Source organism: Catharus ustulatus, chromosome 2, assembly GCF_009819885.2.
Source record: "Catharus ustulatus isolate bCatUst1 chromosome 2, bCatUst1.pri.v2, whole genome shotgun sequence".
In the NCBI taxonomy this organism is placed as follows: Eukaryota; Metazoa; Chordata; class Aves; order Passeriformes; family Turdidae; genus Catharus; species Catharus ustulatus.
In genome coordinates, this window is record NC_046222.1 from 50750470 (window position 1) to 50771360 (window position 20891).

General features: G+C 43.0%; 1 protein-coding gene across 1 annotated transcript; it reads left to right on the top strand.

Annotated features, from left to right (window-relative positions):
* Positions 1-8489: 8489 nt before the first annotated feature.
* LOC116992252 lies at positions 8490-16024 on the top strand. The gene is made up of 3 exons (XM_033051710.1): positions 8490-8592; positions 8719-8906; positions 15642-16024. Exons 1-3 carry the CDS (start codon positions 8531-8533, stop codon positions 16022-16024), a joined length of 633 nt encoding a protein of 210 aa, XP_032907601.1. The 5' UTR covers positions 8490-8530.
* The last annotated feature ends 4867 nt before the right edge of the window (positions 16025-20891 follow it).

A 20891-nucleotide genomic window follows, 5' to 3' on the forward strand; every position in this document is an offset into this window, starting at 1 on the left:
GGCTCTCATGAAAGGTCCTTTTTTCCCCTATAACCAGTCAGATAAATGGCACAAGGATGGCTTCCAGATGCAGACTTGTATTAGTGAAACTCTGGGAAGAAGATTTGAGTGTTCATATGTAAAGCAGAAGTAGTACCCTCCCCAGCCTGGGTAGCACCTGCATACCTTAATTCCCCTGGCTCTCTGTCCCACTTCAAAACTAGGTACCAGGATTGATGTCAAAGTATTTCAGTTCAGTAGCCCTGGGACCACTGAAGCAGTAACTATGCTGAGCCTTCCCAGTGATGCAGAAATGTTGTCTAAGTGCCATCTGGATTTCAGAGTCAAGCTTCCAGGTTAAATCCTGATTCCCAGCTGTGAACTGATACAACAAATGCAGATGTAACCTCTGTATCTGTTTCAGAGTTATGATGGCTTGTGCTGACTTTGCACATACTCTTTCACATCTTTTGTCTCTCATTTACAAATAAATGGCACCTGTTAAATAAGGCCACGTATGCTTAGAGTATTTAAAGGCACAGAAAAGTACTTGTTTCATATATCCTTTGGGTAAGCATTGGGTTGAATGTTCCTAGATCTCACAGGCACAGAATCTTAGAATGCCTTTACTGTGTTTTGTACAAATAGGCAGAACGCTACTGGGTTGAAAGATAACACCTGAGTCCTCCATCTGTTCAAAATAGAAAAATTCATCATGCTGATTTTATTAAAAGGAGATAAACACTTTGCTTTCACTCTTTCTGACTATCTGCTCATTTAATAAAATCTTATTACAGTAATTTCACGATTATAAGCCACACCATTTTGACTAAAATTTTGGTCCAAATCCGGAAGTGCAGCTTATAATCAGGTGTGGCTTATATATGGACAAAGAATGAAAAGTTGCTGTTTTAGTTTGGAGGACAGGTGTCTGCTGAGAAAGGCAGGAACTTCTCTTTGAAATGGAGAATGTAAACCCCCTCCCTCCAAATTATTGTAATTTTGAAATCAAGGGGCTTTCAGGCTAAGATATGGGAATTAGGAATAACAGTTCTTTTCTAGGAAAATTAAAATAGAAATACAGAACTACAAAGAAACAAACTCCAAACCCTGACAAAGTCAGAGTACAACCTGACACCCCATCAGGCAGGGTGTTGGTAGCAGTCCCATTAAATGGTGGCTGCATCCTCCTGCAGTGACAGATGTGATTCATTGGAGCAGTGCTCCTGTAGAAGGTGCAGTTTCCCTCTGGAGGTCCAGTGGTGATGTGGAGAAATCCGGTTTTCCTCTGGAGTCCAGCGGAGAAAGGGGCTCCCTTAGTGTCCCAAAACCTCTGTTTTTATCTTGGTAAGAAATGTTGGGCTCTTCCCCCTGGCTGGAGCAACTTCCAATGGGATGCAGTAATTTTATCAGTCCCACAGTGGGACTCAGTGGGCCATTAGCAGAAAATGACTCACTGGAGGAAGGATGGGTTGTGAAAAGATAAAGAACAATGCCCCACCTGGTTTCAATGGATGGCCCATTAGCAGAATATCTGCTGTTGAGATAAGGATCACTACCCCCACACTCAACAGATGGTGATAGAATAGATACCTTTTATCACACTCTGTATTGTAACCCAAGACAGTTGCCAACACCTGGACGTGCATCTTATAATCAGGTGCAGCTTATAATCGTGAATTACTGTAATGGGTTTGGTCATCTGCATTCAAGAAATTAGGAATTAAATAAAAACTAAGACCTCACAGTCAGTTTTAAACAAGATGTCAGGCCGCCTTTTCTCCTTTATAGAACCCATACACTAACTCTGTTTGTGTTAATCCTGATGTCTAACACTCTAAAAGAAGGTAGATTCATCAAACCTTAGCTAAAACAAACTGACACATTTTGTTGGATCGATTAGGAACTAATACAATCATGGCTCTTACATTTTAGTCAAGTGGAAGACCAATAGGAAAACCTCTCATTTACCTTCTTTTTGCACTAATACCCCAAGGCAAGAGTTTTCAAACTGTTAATTAGAACTAGAATTAACAAAAATACCCTATGTAAGGGGAGATAGCAGCGGAAATATATTTAAAATCTACAGTGTATCTTGTGATTCTTCATCACAACAAGACAGTATTGAGACTAATTTACTGACACTTCATGTTCACATTCATTTAAACTGGTTTTAGTGCTCACTGCAAGGGTAACTACACCTGTAGCTGTCAGGAGAACCTTCTGTGAATGTCATGTACAAGGATGTGATATTCTAACTATAGGGATTGTGTCACTTTTGTGAAGAGTCCAAATAGGTGGTTGGACCGGGTCACTCATTTAAATCTGCATCATGTCAGCTTTCCCTTATCACACCTTAGCTTGAAATGCAAAACTTTTCAGGTCTTTTTGCTCCATTGTAGCTTCTGCTAATTTCATTAAAAATGTCAAAGAATCTAGAATTACTGCCATGTACCTACAACTTAGCCAGTGGTCTGACAGCCAGGAACTTTGAAACAGGCAGGCATCTATCCACTCCTGGGGCTGGAAAGAAACTGTCCAGGAACTTTTGTAGAGGGCAGGATTCATTATAAAAAGTTGGTAATAATGCTAATCAAAAATCTGAGAGCTTTCCAACAAATATTGGAATAACTGAAAATAATATCTATTCAATATTGATAATTAATATTTTTTCCACTAAAACTAAATCCCCAAGCTTTGTAAAATCTGGGATTTTTTTTTTTTTCAATCTTCAACTGTGTCAGTGATCTTTCCAAAATTATTCTTTGAGTGTACCAGCTGAGAATCAGTTATCTAAAGCTCTCAGATGCCATGTCTTACATCCCTGCAATTGCTCCAAAAGGCTTAAGTAGCTGAGCTGGAAAAGATAAGAGACTGAAAGGAAAATATTTGTGGCAAGCCACACTCAGGAGCTGTCCCAGAAGCAGAAAGATGTGGCTGCCGAGATACTCAACTGCCTTTTCAAAATCTAGTATATTGCTCTGCTCCACCAGGTACATATACAAGAAAGACTTTGTGATTAACTATCCCTTAAAAGAACATGTTGGCAATCAGTCTCTACAGATACTGTCTGTAACAGATATTCTAGTATTTGTACTACTACAGACTTAATTAAACTGTGCCACAATACAACATGGTACAGAAAAATAAGTCTGGAACACTTCCCTGTTGTATTAATAAATCTAACATAGGTGCTTAAGATAGTGCTTCACAGGTAGTGATATTACTTCACAAGTCGTGAGCTTTGTCAGACTCAAAGCTTATTTAAAGGCTGTACTTGACAGCTCAAACAAGACTGGCCAAAGGGAAATGAACCAGCCAAGAGTGCCACCCTGTAGGGAGTCTACACAGCATCACTTGACAACCTTCCAAAGAGAAGAAACAGATTACCTGGTTGCTCATAGGGCCCTCAGCAAGGCTTCACTACAATAAAAATACCTTGGGAATTGCTAATTGGACAGTGATCACTTTTAGATGCTGACATCAGTTTTCAGGTGATCATCCAAAAATACCATCTAGAGTCAATGGGAGCCATCAGCTTGAAACTTCTTGTGGAGGGAAGGAGGGTTAGTGGTAAGGAAAAAATGGGAATGCTTTAGACCAACATCACTTATGAAGGCATAGATTTCCAGGTTAAAAAAAACCCTGCAGAGTTGGCAGAGATCAGAACTGCACTCAAACCTTGTGGCAATGGAAATGCAATACTAAATGACTATTCTTTCTATGCCCAGTGAGTTCCATTCAGGAAGTGCACCCAGCAGTTCCATTGTCTTGGTGATATTCTAGGACCCTGAACAGACAAGCAGATTTCCTTGCAGTCATTTTACCGTTAGATATTTTGATCCTTCGTGGAACTACAGTGGCATTTCTGCCAAATCACACTAGTAGGGCAGTGCTTTTAGGTCTACCTAGAAAATGAGAACACTGACTCACCCAGCACAGGGAAGTATACTAAAAGCAGATACTGCTAGAGAACTAAAACCTGAAACAGAAGTCCTGCGGAAAGACAGTATAACAGAGAAGGAATAAAACAGTTTCTACAAACAGACAGTACATGTATCTGTTTGCAATGGAGTTATGAATACTCAAGTAGCAAAACATAGGAGTTCATATATCTAATATACAGCAGAGTGGAATTTTTAACTTTTATTAAATACATTCATTTAATTTCATCCTAGAAACAGAAGGGTAGTTAAATCTCTTATGTCCTCAATTAACTCCTAAATAACTGTATTCCTTATCATCTGAGTGATTTGATCTTTAATGGATTTGTTAATCTCACCTTCCTCATCACAGTAGGGAAAAAAGATGTTTCTTCTGCCACTCTACTTAGGACCTTGGTTATTTATGAAGTTGGTCCACAGTAGCTGCGCATAAATCACTTTTTTCTAATTCAGTGTCCTAAGCAGAGGTATTTTAAATTCCCTCCTATTCTAATGCAAACTAACTCTCACAGCCAAACAAGCTTTGAGCAAAGGCAGCAGAAGTTCAGGTCGGTCTCCAGTTAGCCCTGTCACTGTCACCACCTCACTTTACAGGCGAGCAAGATCCCACACAGCTTGAGAAGGCTCCCCTTTGTGCTACTATAGAAACACAATAACGTAAAGCATGGGGTTTATTGTGATGAGCACTTTGTCAAAAGGCATAATTGTCACTGGTGTTTACATAAACAGGATTGGGCCTTTGATGTGACAGAATAAGCTGCACATTATACTACACTGCATGCCAGTTAAACGTGGATGAAAAGAAATGGGAGGTCTGTAATACACCAAATTACCACCACGCAGTTTGAGTGTGTGCATGAACAAACACGGACTAAAGTAGGCTGTGTATTCAGTAGTAACTTCTGCCACTAAATTGGCAGAAGTTTAGTCTTCACCTGGAAACGTTTCCTTTCACAGAGCAGAATTTCAATGTGCCAACGCTATGGTTGCATTGTCTTGCTCAGTGTTTCAGTAACTCTTCGTGATGCTAATGGGCAGTTAAAGCTGAGGAAGTACACACCCCCCATTTTGTCCCCACTATCACTACTCCTGCCAGGTACATTTCTCTCAGCAGAATAGGACTTTTATTCTTAGTTAAACACTTTAAATAATAGTATTTAAAGAATTTGTTAGCTCAGCACTTTGCTGACCACTTCATAGGGGTTGTTTGCTTAAAAATGCATCCAAGGCAACTGCTGATCCTCCTGTAAAATAGGATGTAGGTATCCCACAAGTAGAGGAGACAAGAGTGAGCTTCAAGGTTAAAGCTTTGCAGCCTTCACCATGTTTCTTACACCACCTGAACCTGTCCTCCACAAAACCAAAATACACCTTATTTGAATCAGCAACAGCCATATGTAGATCATGCAGAGCTGATGACATATTTCACTTATAGCTCCTGTGCATTTTAAATTTATCCATAGGAATTATGTCTAATCTGTAAATGACTACAGATAAAATCAAAGAATCATTACAGTTGGAAAAGACCTCTGAGATCATCAGATCCACCCTTTGACTGAATATCACCATGTCCCCTAAACCTTATTTCAAAGAGCCACGTCTACTCATTTTTTACCATTTGCAGGCGTGGTGACTCAACCACTTCCCTGAGGAGCCTATTCCCATGCTTAACCATCTTTTCTCAAGGATAAAAGCTTTGAGCAAAGTACAAGGGCCTGTGTAAAGTTTTAACTGCTCTGGATGACACTTCCCAACAGTTGCAATCATGGTAATTATATCACAGCATAAAAATAGCCCAAAGAAATCCTTGCATAGACATTTCTCTGAAAAATGGAAGAGATGGAGCCTTTACAAGGAAAGAAGTAACACTCTCAGATCAAAAACACAGCATAAACTATAAGCAAGTATTTCACAGGAAAAGTAGGTGGAAAATGTATAAAAGGACTATTGTATCATACCATGAAATGATGTTTATATTTCAGCTCCGCATGTCCGGAGAGAAGATTCTGTTACTACCTTTACACTAAAAATATTTTTCTTGCTGATGTGTATCACTGAGCAGTTGAAAAAAACCACAGTAAATAATATTTAGATCAGTTGTACCTTTAGTCCATTATAAAGTTGAAATTCGATTTTTTTCCCTAAAAATAAAAATGCTATTGTATAATCATCCAATGTCTTATCGACAGTTTCTTATTTTAGTGGTTTTAAGGAGGCAGGAAGGAGAAGAAAAAGTTAGTCTTTGATGTCTGTGGTTATAACAGTAAGGACTTTGAGAATAATTTAAATCTAATCAATTTAGCTCAGTTGGTACAATATCACAGCAATAAAAAGGTTTACTTGTACAACAACAAAAAAATCAATTAATGAGTAAATGCATAAAAAAGAAGAGCAATGATCATCTGAGTGGCAGAAGGTGACTTCCCATCTCTAAATTCTACTTTTCACGTCACCTGCTTTTCTGGCAAGTGCTTTATACCAGTGTAAAGCAGGTTTAAAACTCTGTCAAAAATACCAGTTACACTTTATATGTATTAGCACACGTGGAGGTCATTCACAGGAGGGTAGAAAATCTTGAGACAAAAAGACATTGTTAGACCATCACAGAGGTAATGTTCTTCTTAACTAAAGAGGAATGTCTATAAGCCACTGAAATACTTTACTGATATGAAAATAAATCTCAGTGACTAAAACTAAAACCTAATACTTCAGATTACCAAAACTCCCTCAAAATTAAACAAAACTAGCAAATAAACTAAAAGACTTCAAAGCAGGAAAGATCTTCTCTTCTAAAAATGAAAGGAGATAGAACATTTTGATACATAGATGCCAAAAAGCCTGCAATGGATAGAGACAGTTACCTGACCCTAACCAAAGATGAAGAAAGGGTGACTGGTTCCCCCTCCACACCATTCAGCTCAGAAGGGCCTTGAGATTTTGCAGAGCCACCACACAACCACATCTGCACTGCTTGTCAGTGGGCAGTGGCTCAGTGTCCAAATGCATGCTTTTACAGTTGGGTTCACACAGCCCAGAGCCCCTCACATGAACCTGTTTGGCCCCCACACACAGCAGGTCTGCACATCAAGCCACAATATGCTGTGAAAAACAGAGCTACTGCCTTTCTGTGTCTGGTCCCTGCTGGTATTCAGATCATACAGTCTGGTAGTGAGCCACATCAGCACGGATCAAGGTGACCATCTGATGGCTAGCGCTGACACGAGCAAGGCAGTGGGAATGCACAGGAATGGGGAAGGCAGGACTTTCTAGGTGAAAGAGATTGGTCATGGTTGTCCTAAGTCACCAGAGCTGGCTCTGGTGTACTAAACCAACTACAATCCCATCCTTTAATAGGTCTGTGTAGTAACACAAACCTCTTTTATGTAACTTTATAGGCATTATACATAAAACTACACTACCTATTACTTGTTACCCTTGAAAATATTCTATATAGGAAATAAATTGTTACAGCTAGAAAGTGATCTTAATGCTAACTAGCATTAACCCCCATCCTTCTTCAAAGTATCATCTACCTTGGATTCTCCTTATGTGAAAGGCAGGGAACATGTAAAAGTCTCAGGGTGTGTATAGATGAATCCCAGCTAGAAGATCTGGTTGCCCCAAGCACCCAGGGCATCATCGAGGCACAACTTAACCACCTAGATCCATGAGCATGGTTGTGGATTTTGGATGACCAAGCACTGGAGATATTCAAGAACCGTCTGGCACAATCCTGTGTAATGTACTCTAGGATGACCCTGCTTGAGCAGGGAGGTTGGACCCTCTGTGGTCCCTTCCAGCCCATCCTGTGCAATTCTGTGATTTACAAAAGCTGAAGGTTAAATTCCTTATGTATGCCACACTGAAGCTAAACATTCTCCAATTGCCAAGCATCTGGTATCTGAAGGGAGCCTAGGTTTGGATTCCAAATGTTAAGGCACAAAAAGATCTGTCAAACTGCAGCTCAGGGAAAGGAGCATCCCTATCACAGGACAGGGTTTCAGATCGGACTGCAGAAGTGCACACAACCCCAAACACTGGAAAGTGGAATCTGCTTAACTGCAACTGTTTCATCTGAATGGCTTAGGCTGAAGATAAGTAAAGCTGGTAATATGCTAAATCCTACCCTAAAACCTTACCATTTCATCTGAGCAGGCATTACACACCTCCTTGCTCAGCATCCCACTTCAGCAGCTATGCAGATGTCCCTGAAGTTCTGTACTTGCTACCAAGCAGTGAGACCAAACAGGGAAATGTATGGTCACTAGAGAGACCAGGTTGTGCAGAGGGGCCAAAGGGAAGGCGCCTTTCTCCTTTCAGCTAGCTCTAGCCTGGTTCCATGAGCTGAACAGCCATGAGTGGCTAAAGGACATCTTCAATTAAGGCATCATCCAAAAGTGATCCAGCAAATGCTCTCCAAGGTGCTCTGAGATTTAACCCGAAGCAGAGCTGATCAGGAAATGTGTACATTACTCATTGAAACAAAAAGTGCTGAAGCAGCATTATACCACACTTTCACTCGTGACAGAGACTGTGCTAGGCACCTAAATATATTGCACAGGAACGGGTGTCTGTAAGTCACCAGCAATGTCACTGATGCTTCATCTATGCCCAAGCAAAACATACCAGAACTGAAATCTGAATGCACCTTGGTCCTATCGAAGTCAGTGTAAGTCCTTTGGGAGCATAATTCTACCTTCAAAGTCTTCCATTTCCGTCAATTTTTAATGAACTAGTTGGAAAACAGTTTCCTAAAGGAAACTCTTAAGAAACCTTGTGATTTACCTGTCCGCAGGCTCACTGCAGTGCCTGATGCTGTCCCCACTGCTGATCACGGGACAGCGGTCCCTGACCGGCGTGCTGGGGTGGGGGACACCCCTGTCTCCCCTGCACCGGCGGTACTGCCCTCCGACCACAACACATTTTCCTGGCAAAGCCTATCGGAGCCAAGAGAACGAAGGGGCGCCTGGTTCACTCCGGGGGGTGAGGGTGCGGGGGGCCCCGGGTGGCGGTGGGAGGGGTGTGCGGTGCGGCAGCGCCGGGCCGGGTCTGCGGGCGGGGGCGCGGTGCCCTTGGGGCCGGGGCCGGGCGGGCAGCGCTGCGCCCCGGCCCGCGGCGGCTCCGGGCCCAGGGGAGCCCTGAGGGCGGGGGCGGCACTCCGGGATCCCCGGCGCCGCGGCCGGCGGGACGGTGGGGCGGCAGGGCCGGGCGGCCGCGCCATGGAGGCGCCGCTGCCATCCCTTCCCTTCTTCCCTTCTCTTCTTTCCCTTCCCCCGCATCATCCTCCTTCCTCCGCCGCGGCACCTCCTCCCCGCGCCGCTCCCGCCCGCCTCGCCTCGCCCTCTCCTCACCGGCCGAGGAGTGGATCTTGGAGGATTTCCGCCGCAGGGACATCTTCAGCGCGGCGTCCAGGCCGGCCCTGTTGGGCATGGTGCGGCCGGCCGGGGCGCGCTGGCCATGGGCCCCCCCGCACGCAGACGCCGCGCTGCGGCCGCCGGCACCGCCCGGGCTGCGGGGGCGGGCGAGGCGCTCAGCCCGGCCGGGCCCGAGCTGCCCTCCCGGGGAGCCGCTCACGGCCCCGTGCGCCGCTGCGAGCCATCGCCTGCGCTGCCAGCGGGTCAGGGCCTGGGTTTGCTGGGGGTTTGAGGTGTCTCTATGGAAATGGTGTTCTACTCGACATTTTAGGCGCATAAAGCATCCCGAGAAAGCTCCCGCTGGGATCAGGGTCCCTAACCGGGCTTCTTTGTTCCGCTTACAAGGGCATCTTTCATCACTGTGGCGCGCTGCCAGCCTCATCACAAAAGATACAATTCCTTCTCAAAATGTCCAGTAAATCAAAGATTTTGAAAATAGAGGAAAGGTTAATCAATGTAGCACTTACAGCGCATTGCTTTTCTGTGCAAAACATTTGGAACCATGAGAATTTACCTAAGGACAGGCAAAGAAAGAATCTAACTCAATAGAAAAATAGAAAAAAAAATGGTAAGACAGCACCTCTCAATCTTCACAGATCTGGTCTTAACGAGGCATTACTAGCAGCAGTTGCTGCATCTTAAGGGGTTGCATTCTCTACCAGATGAGTTTCAAGGTAGAATGATTTAAATGAAGCAGAATCACCACAGGATGAGGATATCTTGAGTTTGAGGAAGATCTACTGCATAAGAAACAGTCCCCCATATCTTGAAGGTCTGTGACAAATGGCCCTAAGTCTGTATCTAAACCACTTGACCCTACAGAGTTGGCTACCACACATGATGGGCAGCTTGGGTGTTGTTCCGAAGATCATAAGTAATGCTAAACCTCTGAATCTTGCTGTACTTTGGTGTCCTCACATATAGTATGGAAAGTGATACTTTCTAGCTACAACTTCACAAAATATTAGAAATATTGTTAACAAGCCACTTTGCACTTCCTAAACTCAAAATAATCCAGAGCTGTGGCATTTTACACTGACTGCACTGAATGCACCATAGCCCGCTGGAGATGTGTGCTTTGAGACAGGACTGCGGCTGACAGATATTTGCCTGTGAGAAGCTTTTACTCCAGGATTTTATCACTCTGGGAGAAGTGGCCCAAGAGCTTTTGTGAATGAAATCATACAGTAAGGACAATGCCCAGTGCTGGCATTTCTGCATGCCTTTCCCATTTTAAGGCCGTGACATAGACCTGGTTATTTTCATGAACATAATTTTCTCCCTCAGTTCGCTCTTTCTCCTCTCCACAAATTACTTTCTTGTGGTCAGTATATTTGTACCAGAACGAATTATCTGGGCAACAGGAAATCACATTTATTATTAGACAAATTGAAGTCCACTTTGGGTTCGAGCTGTCAGTTCAAAGTCAAAGAAATTGCTCCTTAAAAAGGACCAAAAAAATTAATGGCAACTCCTGGATTCATGTTTACTTTTTCATTAGCCCTCAGGTGAACTATGTTTACAGTACACTGGAAGTATTGTGGACTGTCAGCTTGTGAGCCCATGTAGCAGCTGAGTACATTCATTCCTTCACATGCACTGCGCTTGCTTTCACCTCTGCACACTCAACGTTCTCAACGAATGCTCCAGCTAGAACACCATCTGCCTTGCAGCTACAAGGGTACTCACTCACCTAAACTTGACTGCTTGAGTGCCTCAAGGAGATTTAATTATCCAGCCCACACTTACCTCGACAAGCCTGAGCTGTATTCCCATGGAAGGCACTCCCATAGCATTTAATGACCAAACATTTCAATAAAGCTTACTGGCATGGAAGAAACAAAACACATCTTTGCCTCTGCTCAGAATGAGGGCCTCAGAGGAGACCCACCTGCAAAATCTGTCTCAAGTCACAAGCTGATATATTAATGCACTGCAGTCTAGTGGGACGCTGAGGGGAGAAAGTGGACTGCAAAAGTGTCCAAGGAAACCAAGTGTGCAGGATAATCTCCGTAATTGAGAAAGAACCTGAGTCCTGCTCAGCAGGCTTAAGAGTGGGCCCCACAGGAAAACTAAGTGTGCAGTCCAGAGTAGTTGTGTTTGTGAAAACTCATGTTCATTAGTAACCAGCTGACAAAGCTGTGGGTTAGCCCTGAGCTTTGAGGAAAGAAACAGCTCATTCCGCTGTGCAGGACTCACCTTTGTCATTTTGTTATGCAATGCCTGTCTTTGTCATCGTGCTGATGTGCACTAAATTGTGTATTATCGGACCATGAGTCATGGCAGTATTATTCCCTGGGGTGTGTTGTAATGGCTCCATGGTTTGAATGATGTACCGAAAAAAAAGGAGTTGGTATTTTTCAAATTACAATGTGCTCACTTTTCTAGTATTTATAGCAATGTACTTTCAAAGAGCTCAGTATGCATAATAATTATTTCAATGTAATAAATAAAGCAAAGGCAGGAAGAATGGTCCTGTAGTTAATGTGCCAGACTGGGAGACAGGATATCTTTATTCTATTTTTGACTGTGCCAGATGCCGTCTGGGACCTTAGAGAGATTGTTAAGCCCAAATTTCAAAAAAGATGCATCCTCTACTACAGTTACTAATGTTATACACAGAGACTGGTTCTGGGGAAAAAGAAAAAAAAAAGAAAGAAACACACATTACTTAGAATTTATTACTGCAGTGAAAAACGTAACAGTCTAATCAAAGGTGAGAGCTAATTATTACCAAAAAAAAAAGAAAAAAAGAAAGAAATTAAAGAATGCTAGTACTACTTCTCAAAGAAAAAAAAAAACAGAAATAATAAACATTTCAATTTTTTGTAGTCACACTCTTCCTGTCTGCCTTTTTTTTTTTGGTGTGATGCTTACCCTGCCCCTCTGAGACCTATGGTATACAGTGCTGACCATTGCAAGACAGTGGATGTTGGGGCTGCAGCTGGCCATCGGTGTCTTCCCAACAAATTCTTTGCTGAGAAAAGCAGAGAACTGTTATGGGGTTATTTTTGTGTGTTTTTTTTAATGCCTTCACACCTTGCTCATTATCTATTTGTCTACTGCTCTACTTTACATCCAATTGTATTATATGGGATGCCATTTATGTATGGTACCTACCTTTTCTTTGTGTAATCTCTCAACTACCTTTGTCAACTTCCCAGGTCTGCACTGCTTTAGCTGACTGCTGATGAGGTCTTTGTAGCCCCAAGTTATCCAGTGCCAAGGCTGTGCTCCTTTTTTCATCATCATATGCCTCTTCTACAGTGTCCTGTGAGTCCACTCTCAGGGGACTCTGCTGTCATACCAGGCCTGTATTCCTCTACATATTATTATGTTATGCATCATTATGTTAGTTATAAATGGTGTTATACATCATTATGTTAGTTAAAAATGCCTCATTCTCCACAGCAGAACTTCTTGTCTCTCTCAATATAGAAGCCACGATGGCACCATACAAAGTTAAACAAAAGTAAAAGGGTTAGACTTAGCTACCTTCCCGTTAGAGATATTGCTGTTGCAACTAAGTAAAAGAAAGCCACAGACAGGTCAATAAAAGTTCAGACAAAATGAGGCTTAGTCCTGAGGCCTTGCAAAGTCAGTACAAAGGCCGTGGCCTCCTGCCAGCAGTGGTGGTATTAGGCTACAGGATGAGAGTAGTTGCATGCAAGTTTTGCTTGTCTAACTCTGCTTGTCTTCAAAAAAGAAAAGAAAAAATATAGACTCTCTGGTCTTAAACCAAATCTTTGTGCTGTGGTGCTTTGCCCTTGTTTACATGCATAGGATCAGAATGAGCATGATGCAGATAATATGCTGAGCTACAGGGGAAGTATCTGTCACGCATTGTGACATTTTTTAAAAGGTTAAAAAAAAAAAGTAAAAAATCCAGAACTTGCTGTTTCTAGATTGATAAAGTGTGCTTGGCATCACTGAAGTAAGTAAGTGGCATAACTTAAGGATCTTCTTCGCAGACACAGGTATCTATAGACAGATACAGGATGTGACTTTAAATATGTGAACATGTGTCAATGCATGGCCTATATCTTAAAAGTGCTGGAGTCTCCTATACTTTATAAAGCAGAAGGGGCTCAACAATAACACTCCTCTTACAGTTAACCCACAGATTTAACTTGAAGGTGGAAAAAAAAAATGATGAATTGCACATTCAATGGGAGCTTGGGGAGGGGTAGAGAAAGGGTAAACCATTACCTGTAAGTGAAATAGAGGGAAAAAGATAAAAACTTGGAAATGGAGGCATTTTAATTGTTTACATGTCATTCAGGCTTTTCAGATTTTTTAATAATGACATATGTAGATAAAATTGCAGTGAATAGAATAATCATATTGATATGATGGAAACTGAAATTTATACTCATTTTATAGCAGAAGGTGAGCTGTGATTTGCCTGAAAATTACTGAAAGAATTAAAAATGCTGAGCCCATTCTATTTTGGCACAAGTGAAACTAAATAGAGAAAATAGTGAAACTAAATAAAGAAAAATAATGTATCTTTTCTAGTATACTCAAAACTAAGAACTTATTATAACAAGTTCTTCATACCTCCAAGTTAGTTCAGGAGACAAACATCAGCATTATTACTTTTCCAGAATAACTACAAGTTTGTATGGTTTTAAAGATACAATCAAAATACAGTAATACAGTAAATTGGAACAAGTAATTTTTATTCCATGATAATGGTCTCAACAGAAAGAATTCATCAGGCTGGAAATTGATGGAAAGCTCTGTGTAGAACAACCCCCTACAAATGCTTTGCACAGGAAAGACATGGTAGAGGAGACCATAGTTTTGATCTTAGCTTATATGGAGCCAAGTTAGCAATTAGCTAGTAATTAAGAAAAAAATGTATTCTTAAGCAAAGAAGAATAATACCGAAGAAATTAAAAGCTTAACAAAAAAAAAATCATAGAATCTGAAAATGGCTTGGGTTGGAAGGGGCCTTACAGATCATCTCATTCCAACCCCTTGCCATCAGCAGAGACATCTTCCATTAAACCAGGTTGCTCAAGCCTCATCCAACCTGGCCTTGAACGCTTCCAGCGATGGAATGTCCACAGCTTTTCTGGGAAACCTGTTCCAGTGCCTCACCAGCATCACAGTAAAGAATTTCTTCCTTATATCTAATCTAAATCTGTTCTCTGTCAGTTTGATGTCACTCCCCCTTGTCCTGGCACTCCATGCCCTTGTAACAAGTCCCTTCTCAGCTCTCTGGTCAGCCCCTTCAGGTACTGGAAGGTGATTTAAGATGTCCCTGGAGCCTTCTGTTCTCCAGGCTGAACAGCCCTCTCAGCCTGTCTTCATAGGAAACATTTAAGATGAGATTGATTTCCAGAATGTAAATAGTTCTCAAAATGCATGAGATGCATTTTCATTATTTTGATTCACTTCCCTGTCCCACAGCTAGGTTGCTGGCTAATGTGAGTCCAATATTCTCTGGCTTTCTAATCAATGAGATCAGTGCAAAGGGAATCCAAGGCAGGCATAAAATAGTGCCATACCGATTTGGTCCCACTCACTTTGTATAGTTGTAAACAAATGTAGAAAAGTAAAAGTTAGTCCTAAGGAGATGTTCTCAGAAAGACTGAAAAGAAGCTTGAGAGAATGGACACACTTGTTAAGGTAAATCATACTGTGGAGCACGTGTGTAAATATTCTGGAATATGTTTTGAACCAACTGCTATGGCCAAGGCACCTTATGACTGGAAATAATGGAGTTTGGTATACAGTTTATCTGTGAGTTGGATTTTGCTTTAAATTCCTTAATACCAGAAACAAGTAGTGTTGTGTATGACATATAGTAAGTAAAAAAAAAAAAAAAAAAAAATTAAACCCACTGAAATACCATTTAGTATAACAGAAATGGAGAGGGACTTTTTACAAGAGCATGTAGAGACAGGGGGAATGTATTAGGAGGAAATTCTTTGCTGTGAAGGTGGTGAGGCACTGGAACAGGTTTCCCAGAGAAGTTGTGGATGCCCCATCCCTGGATATAATCAGGGCCAGGTTGGATAGGGCTCTGAGCAACCAGGTCTAGTGGAAGGTGTCCTTGCCCATGGCAGGAGCGTTGGATTTAAGGCCCTTTCCCACACAAAGCGTTCTATGATTCTGTGATTCTATGGTATTACACACCCTAGAGACCAGCACCCACATCTCTGCTTGATTGTAGTGTTATGGCAGACTAGGATAAAAGGGACGCTGGCCTCTGCCCTACTGCTGTTCAGGAAACACGTCCAGCTCGTGCCCTGCTAACTGAGGTTTCTTCTTTTGCTGGGAGCCGTTCCTGCAGGCTGGAAATCTGCTTCTTGGACACCGGTTTCCAGAGACGCAGTGTCATCATCCCCTTTTCCCCAGGGCGGAGGAGGCAGAGGGAGCGGCGGTGGCTGCCGTCGGGGCACCCGGAGAAGCAGTGCTCCGGCGTGCTGTCCGGCCGAGCGCAGGCTGCCGGTGTCTGTGCCCCGGGGAGCGCCGTGCTCGCCACACGGGAGCCGCTCCAGCACCTCGGAGAGCTCCCGGGGCCGGGCCGCGCCTGCCGGCGCCGCCTCCCCCGTCCCGGAGGGGCCGCAATTGCAGCGGCAGGCACTGCTCCTGGCAGCTGGCTCTCCGGGCGTTGCTTCAAATCGAGCTCCTTCGTTTTGTTTCGGAACTGGCATGGGTTTAAGCTCGCATTAGTATCTCCACGCCCGGAGAAGGAAAGACCACGGTTGCAATGTCCAAGGAGCTTCTGCCCTGCCCTCCCAGGAGGGAGAACGAAGGGAAACTGATTTTCCCCCAATCCTGGGTTTTTTCCTCCCGCTTAGGGGAAGCTGGGGCGTGTCTCCCATGGCCTCCCGAGTTCACTGTTCACTCTGAGTCCCAGAAAAGCTGACTTTAATTGTACCCCCGCTCCCTGCTCAGGCTGCTCTATCATCTGAGAAATACTCATGAGGTCTCAGCCTTGACAAGCTGCACCTGGACTAAGCCCCTCTCCAGCTTATCAGAAACACTGTCTGTTCCCAGGAAATAGTGTTGTCTAGTGAGCATTTGTTTTTTAACAAGTGGCCTTGGGAACTTAATTTTTCTTGTCTGAATAACAACTCAAATGGAATAATATTTCGGTGACGAACCTTCAAAAAAAGTTACCAACTTGAATTGTGGCCAGTATGAAAAATAATTATGACTAAACCAAATTTTCTTATAATCCTGTGGACAGTGGTCCAAAGTGAGATCCTTTTGAGCTCTCAGTTTCCAAAAGACAAGGGGATGATGTGTATGTCTCAAATACTGATGACCGGATGGCTGTGGAGCCAGCCAAGGACTGTTTATAATAACAGACGAGAATTGTTGGTAATAACCAAGGACTATGGGTACTAGCACGCTGTGAAAAAGAACAAGTTTTGGCTGGAGAAGGGGGACCAGGTGGAGACAGGACAGCACTTTTCCATGAGAAAGAGCTACAGCACAGTACAGTGTGATTGGCAGGATGTAGACATGGTCTGTAAGGTGAGATTGGGGGCTGGCTTTCCTCAGCATTCTTTCAAATCAACCACCAAAGACTCCTGAAACCCTCTGACCCATTACCAGAAAGGCCTAAAAGAACAGACTGCATGATAACTAATTAACATGGAAAATGAGAAACATGACTTTGGTGTGGAGAAACATGTCAATAAAAAGGTACTCCCAAGCCCAGGTGGGGCCCCCAGAGCCCAGACATCTCATCAGCTGGACTGGCTCAACTGGATCACTGCTGATCAGCTGGATTGCTACTGAAACAAGGACAGGCATCTTATAAACTGGATCAATGCTGGATCAAGGGCTGATAATGCCTTTTCATCTCTCTTTTCCTCTTTCTTTCCCTTTCTTTTTATCTTTTCCTTTTAAAAGTTCATCTTTCTCTTTTTAATTAACCTTTTTAATTTCCCTTTTCCCTTCATCCTACCCCTTTATCCAAAACCCAGCACCGTGTGCCTGTATAGCAGGTCTAGGACAAACATACCAATTTCCACATCAAGTGTGTAATTTGCTGATAAAAACTCTGTGGACTCTGGGGCTTTTTTTGCTTCTTTCAACCAATGAGCATTTTCAAAGATGAATTGCTCCCTTCACCTGAAAGGGAGGGTTGTCACATGGTGTCCTATTGCCGGTCACCTTCCCCTTCAGAGGCAGGTCTGTGCTCCCAGACACAACGCCAAGCCACCACTTGCTCCTTGTTGTCTGGCGCCCTCTCCTGCTGTGAGACTCTTCCTCCTGGAAGCCAAAGTTTCATCCAAATTCAGCTGGTCCAGGCAGCACACAGGGATGTGCCACGGCCTGCTCAGGGGGCCCTGTGCATGGGGCTCTGCACAGGCTCTTGCTCTCAGTGTGCTTCTATCCAAAATAGTCCAGGTTATTCAAGTTGTTCTGCCTTCCCCAGTTCTACCACCATCACAGTGAGAAGGAATCTCGTCACAGTACTTCCTGGGGTTTTGGATCCCTCAAATTGTATTACAGTAATTTCACAACTATAAGCCGCACCATTTTGACTAAAATTTTGGTCCAAACCCAAAGGGCGGCTTATAATCAGATGTGTGGCTTATATGTGGACAAAGAACAAAAAGTTGCTGTTTTAGTTTGGAGGACAGGTGTCTGCTGAGAAAGGCAGGATCTTCTCTTTGAAATGGAGAATGTAAACCCCCTCCCTCCAAATTATTATAATTCTGAAATCAAGGGGCTTTCAGGCAAAAATATGAGAATTAGGAATAACAGTTCTTTTCTAGGGAAATTAAAATGGAAATACAGTACTACAAAGGAACAAACTCCAAACCCTGACAAAGTCAGAGTACAACCTGACACCCCATCAGGCAGGGTGTTGGTAGCAGTCCCATTAAATGGTGGCTGCATCCTCCTGCAGTGACAGATGTGATTCAGTTGAAGCAGTGCTCCTGCAGAAGGTGCAGTTTCCCTCCAGAGGTCCAGTGGTGATGTGGAGAAATCCATTTTCCTCTGGAGTCCAGTGTCCCAAAACCTCTGTTTTTATCTTAGTAAGAAATGTTGGGCTCTTCCCCCTGGCTGGAGCAGCTCCCAGTGGGATGCAGTAATTTTATCAGTCCCACAGTGGGACTCAATGGGCCATTAGCAGAAAATGACTTGCTGGAGGAAGGATGGGTTGTGAAAAGATAAAGAACAATGCCCCGCCTGGTTTCAATGGATGGCCCATTAGCAGAATATCTCCTGCGGAGATAAGGATCACTGCCCCACCCTCAACAGATGGTGATAGAATAGATACCTTTTATCACACTCTGTATTGTAACATGCGGCTTATAATCAGGTGCGGCTTATATATGGACAAAGAACGAAAAGTTGCTGGCACCTGGAAGTGCGGCTTATAATCGTAAAATTACTGTACTCACATCTCACAGCCTAGCTCATAAAAGGAGCTATAACTTGGTTCATGTCAGAGCACAGTGGATGCAGGGGAATAATGAGTGACTGAAATCAGCTGGGCGGCCAGAATCAGTTTGAGATTCACATAACAAGAAAAAAATTGGAGCCTAGACTTGGAGATACCTTAAAATGTAGGGGGGAGAGGGCTAAATTTTAGAGACCTTTTGATGAAATAATATGATTCTTTACATTCACTATGTATATTCAAGTTAACTGCTACACATTATGCAGGTTAACTACAGAGTATGCTCATATACATACTGGCAATTCCTACTCTTTCAGTGTTTATATGTATGCTGATGAAATTGAACAAATGGAATAAGGCGTATGCAAAATGTGTTTAAGAATACAATAAAAAAAATTGTACCAGCAGCCAAAGTGCTCTATTCATGCATTACTCACTCAGAAAAGGGCAAGACCTCTGTATTAAAATAGCAACATGATGTGCTTTCCTGGGCACACATGCCTGAAGGTAAAGAGTGAGCCATTATTAATGTAGCTCAAATGTGTGTGAACTGCAAAAATAGCTCACAGGCTAGGTATGTCAGATGCTCAGTACTGTAGAAACAGTGCTGTGCAAGGAAATATATCACAATGGAACTGGCCAAGTTGAAGTCTTAATATTACTGATGAGATGGAAAGGTTCAACATAAAATTCAAGTGCTTCTCTTGGCAGTACAAGCAATATAATTTATCTGCTCCACTTTACTCAGGTCAAGAACCCAAAAAAATGCCTGAAGTTCAGCCTCCAAATGGACTGCCTAAAATAATGGGACAAAGTGATCCTACATATCCCATTTTAGCTGTTCAACCTGTAAAAAGAAAATCAAACTGTATTTGTTTTGTTTAAGTGTGTATATGTTTCATTTTTGCACTTCAGGCAATTTACATTACACTAAAGATAAATTTGGTGCTGGGATAAACACCTTCTGGAATAAGTGTGAATTCCAAGGAGCAATGTGCACGGAGTATCTGGTGAACCTGCTCCAGATCTCTTTCAGACTAGTCAAAGTCTAGTGTAAACCCAAGGGGAAAAAAAAAAAAGAAACGGGAGAAATTTTGCTGTGAGGTACCTTGTCTGTCCAAAAGGTGGGCTAACCTCATTCCCGCTGTAAATATGAGCAGGTTGAGGGAAGTCTGCAGTGTGCTGGGCAGTGCTTGCCTGTTGTTGATACTTTCTACATGCAGCCTGAAATCAGATTAGCTGCACAGGATCTCACGAGAGCTAATTATATTTTTAATTTAAAAGACTCATCTCTGAGTGCTCCACTGGCAGCATGGCCGTGTCTTTTGTTCTGCATGCTGCTCTGACCATGGGTATGCACCGCTTCAGTTATACCATGATACATGACTGGATAACAATAATCCTGAGCTTTCTGACATCTGCCCCCTCTCTCCTTGAAATCCTTTAGACTGCACTGATAAATGGTCAGTGCATTCAAAAGGAGAATCAGGTCTCAAAGCCTCATCAGGAACTGGTAAATCCTACAGCCCACAATCAAATTAATGTGTCTCTTTTCAGAGGTGAATATTGAAAGAAAGGAAGCTGGCAAGAATATGTACTATTTTTTTGTGAAACAATAATCCAGAGATCTTCTGGACTCTTTGTCTGAAGAAGATCCCACCTGTCTCTTTTTCTGAACAGGTGGTCTGTAGCAGACAGCTACCACAACAGTGACCATGCTGGTCTGCCTGCTACTCGTGACCTGGCTCTCAGCTGGCTCCTCATCCACCCTGAGACAGAGCTCATGCATTCCTGCTGCTCTTGCCTCAAAGGCAGCTCCTCCCCATCGCTGTCTTTCCTAAAGAGCCTCTATCCATCCATTGCAGCATTCCAGCTGTGTGAGCTATCTCACCAGGTCTCTGTGATCCTGATGAGATCACAGCCTTTGAACTGCAACCAGACCTGACTCCTCCTGCTTCTTCCCCAAGCTTTCTGCACTTGAGATGCTGATTTCTGAAAATAAAGAAGAAGTATCTGCCCCACCATACTGGCCTGTAGGGCCTGCTTTATTTGTGTGAACACACCTGGAATGAGTCCACTGCAACTCTTTTCCGTTAAGAGGTTTCTCCTGCCCACATCACCTTGCACACTGTGATTACCAACTTGGTCCACCATACCCTCACGCAGTTCCAG

What these genes read in the sequence shown, in the direction of transcription:
- LOC116992252 (XM_033051710.1), top strand. Translation starts at nt 8,531, where the DNA reads ATGCCCAAGCAAAACATACCAGAACTGAAATCTGAATGCACCTTGGTC. An exon ending in TTGGTCCTATCGAAGTCAGT is followed by an intron (nt 8,593 to 8,718) that starts GTAAGTCCTTTG and finishes ACCTGTCCGCAG; the next exon opens with GCTCACTGCAGTGCCTGATG. An exon ending in CGCCTGGTTCACTCCGGGGG is followed by an intron (nt 8,907 to 15,641) that starts GTGAGGGTGCGG and finishes CCGTTCCTGCAG; the next exon opens with GCTGGAAATCTGCTTCTTGG.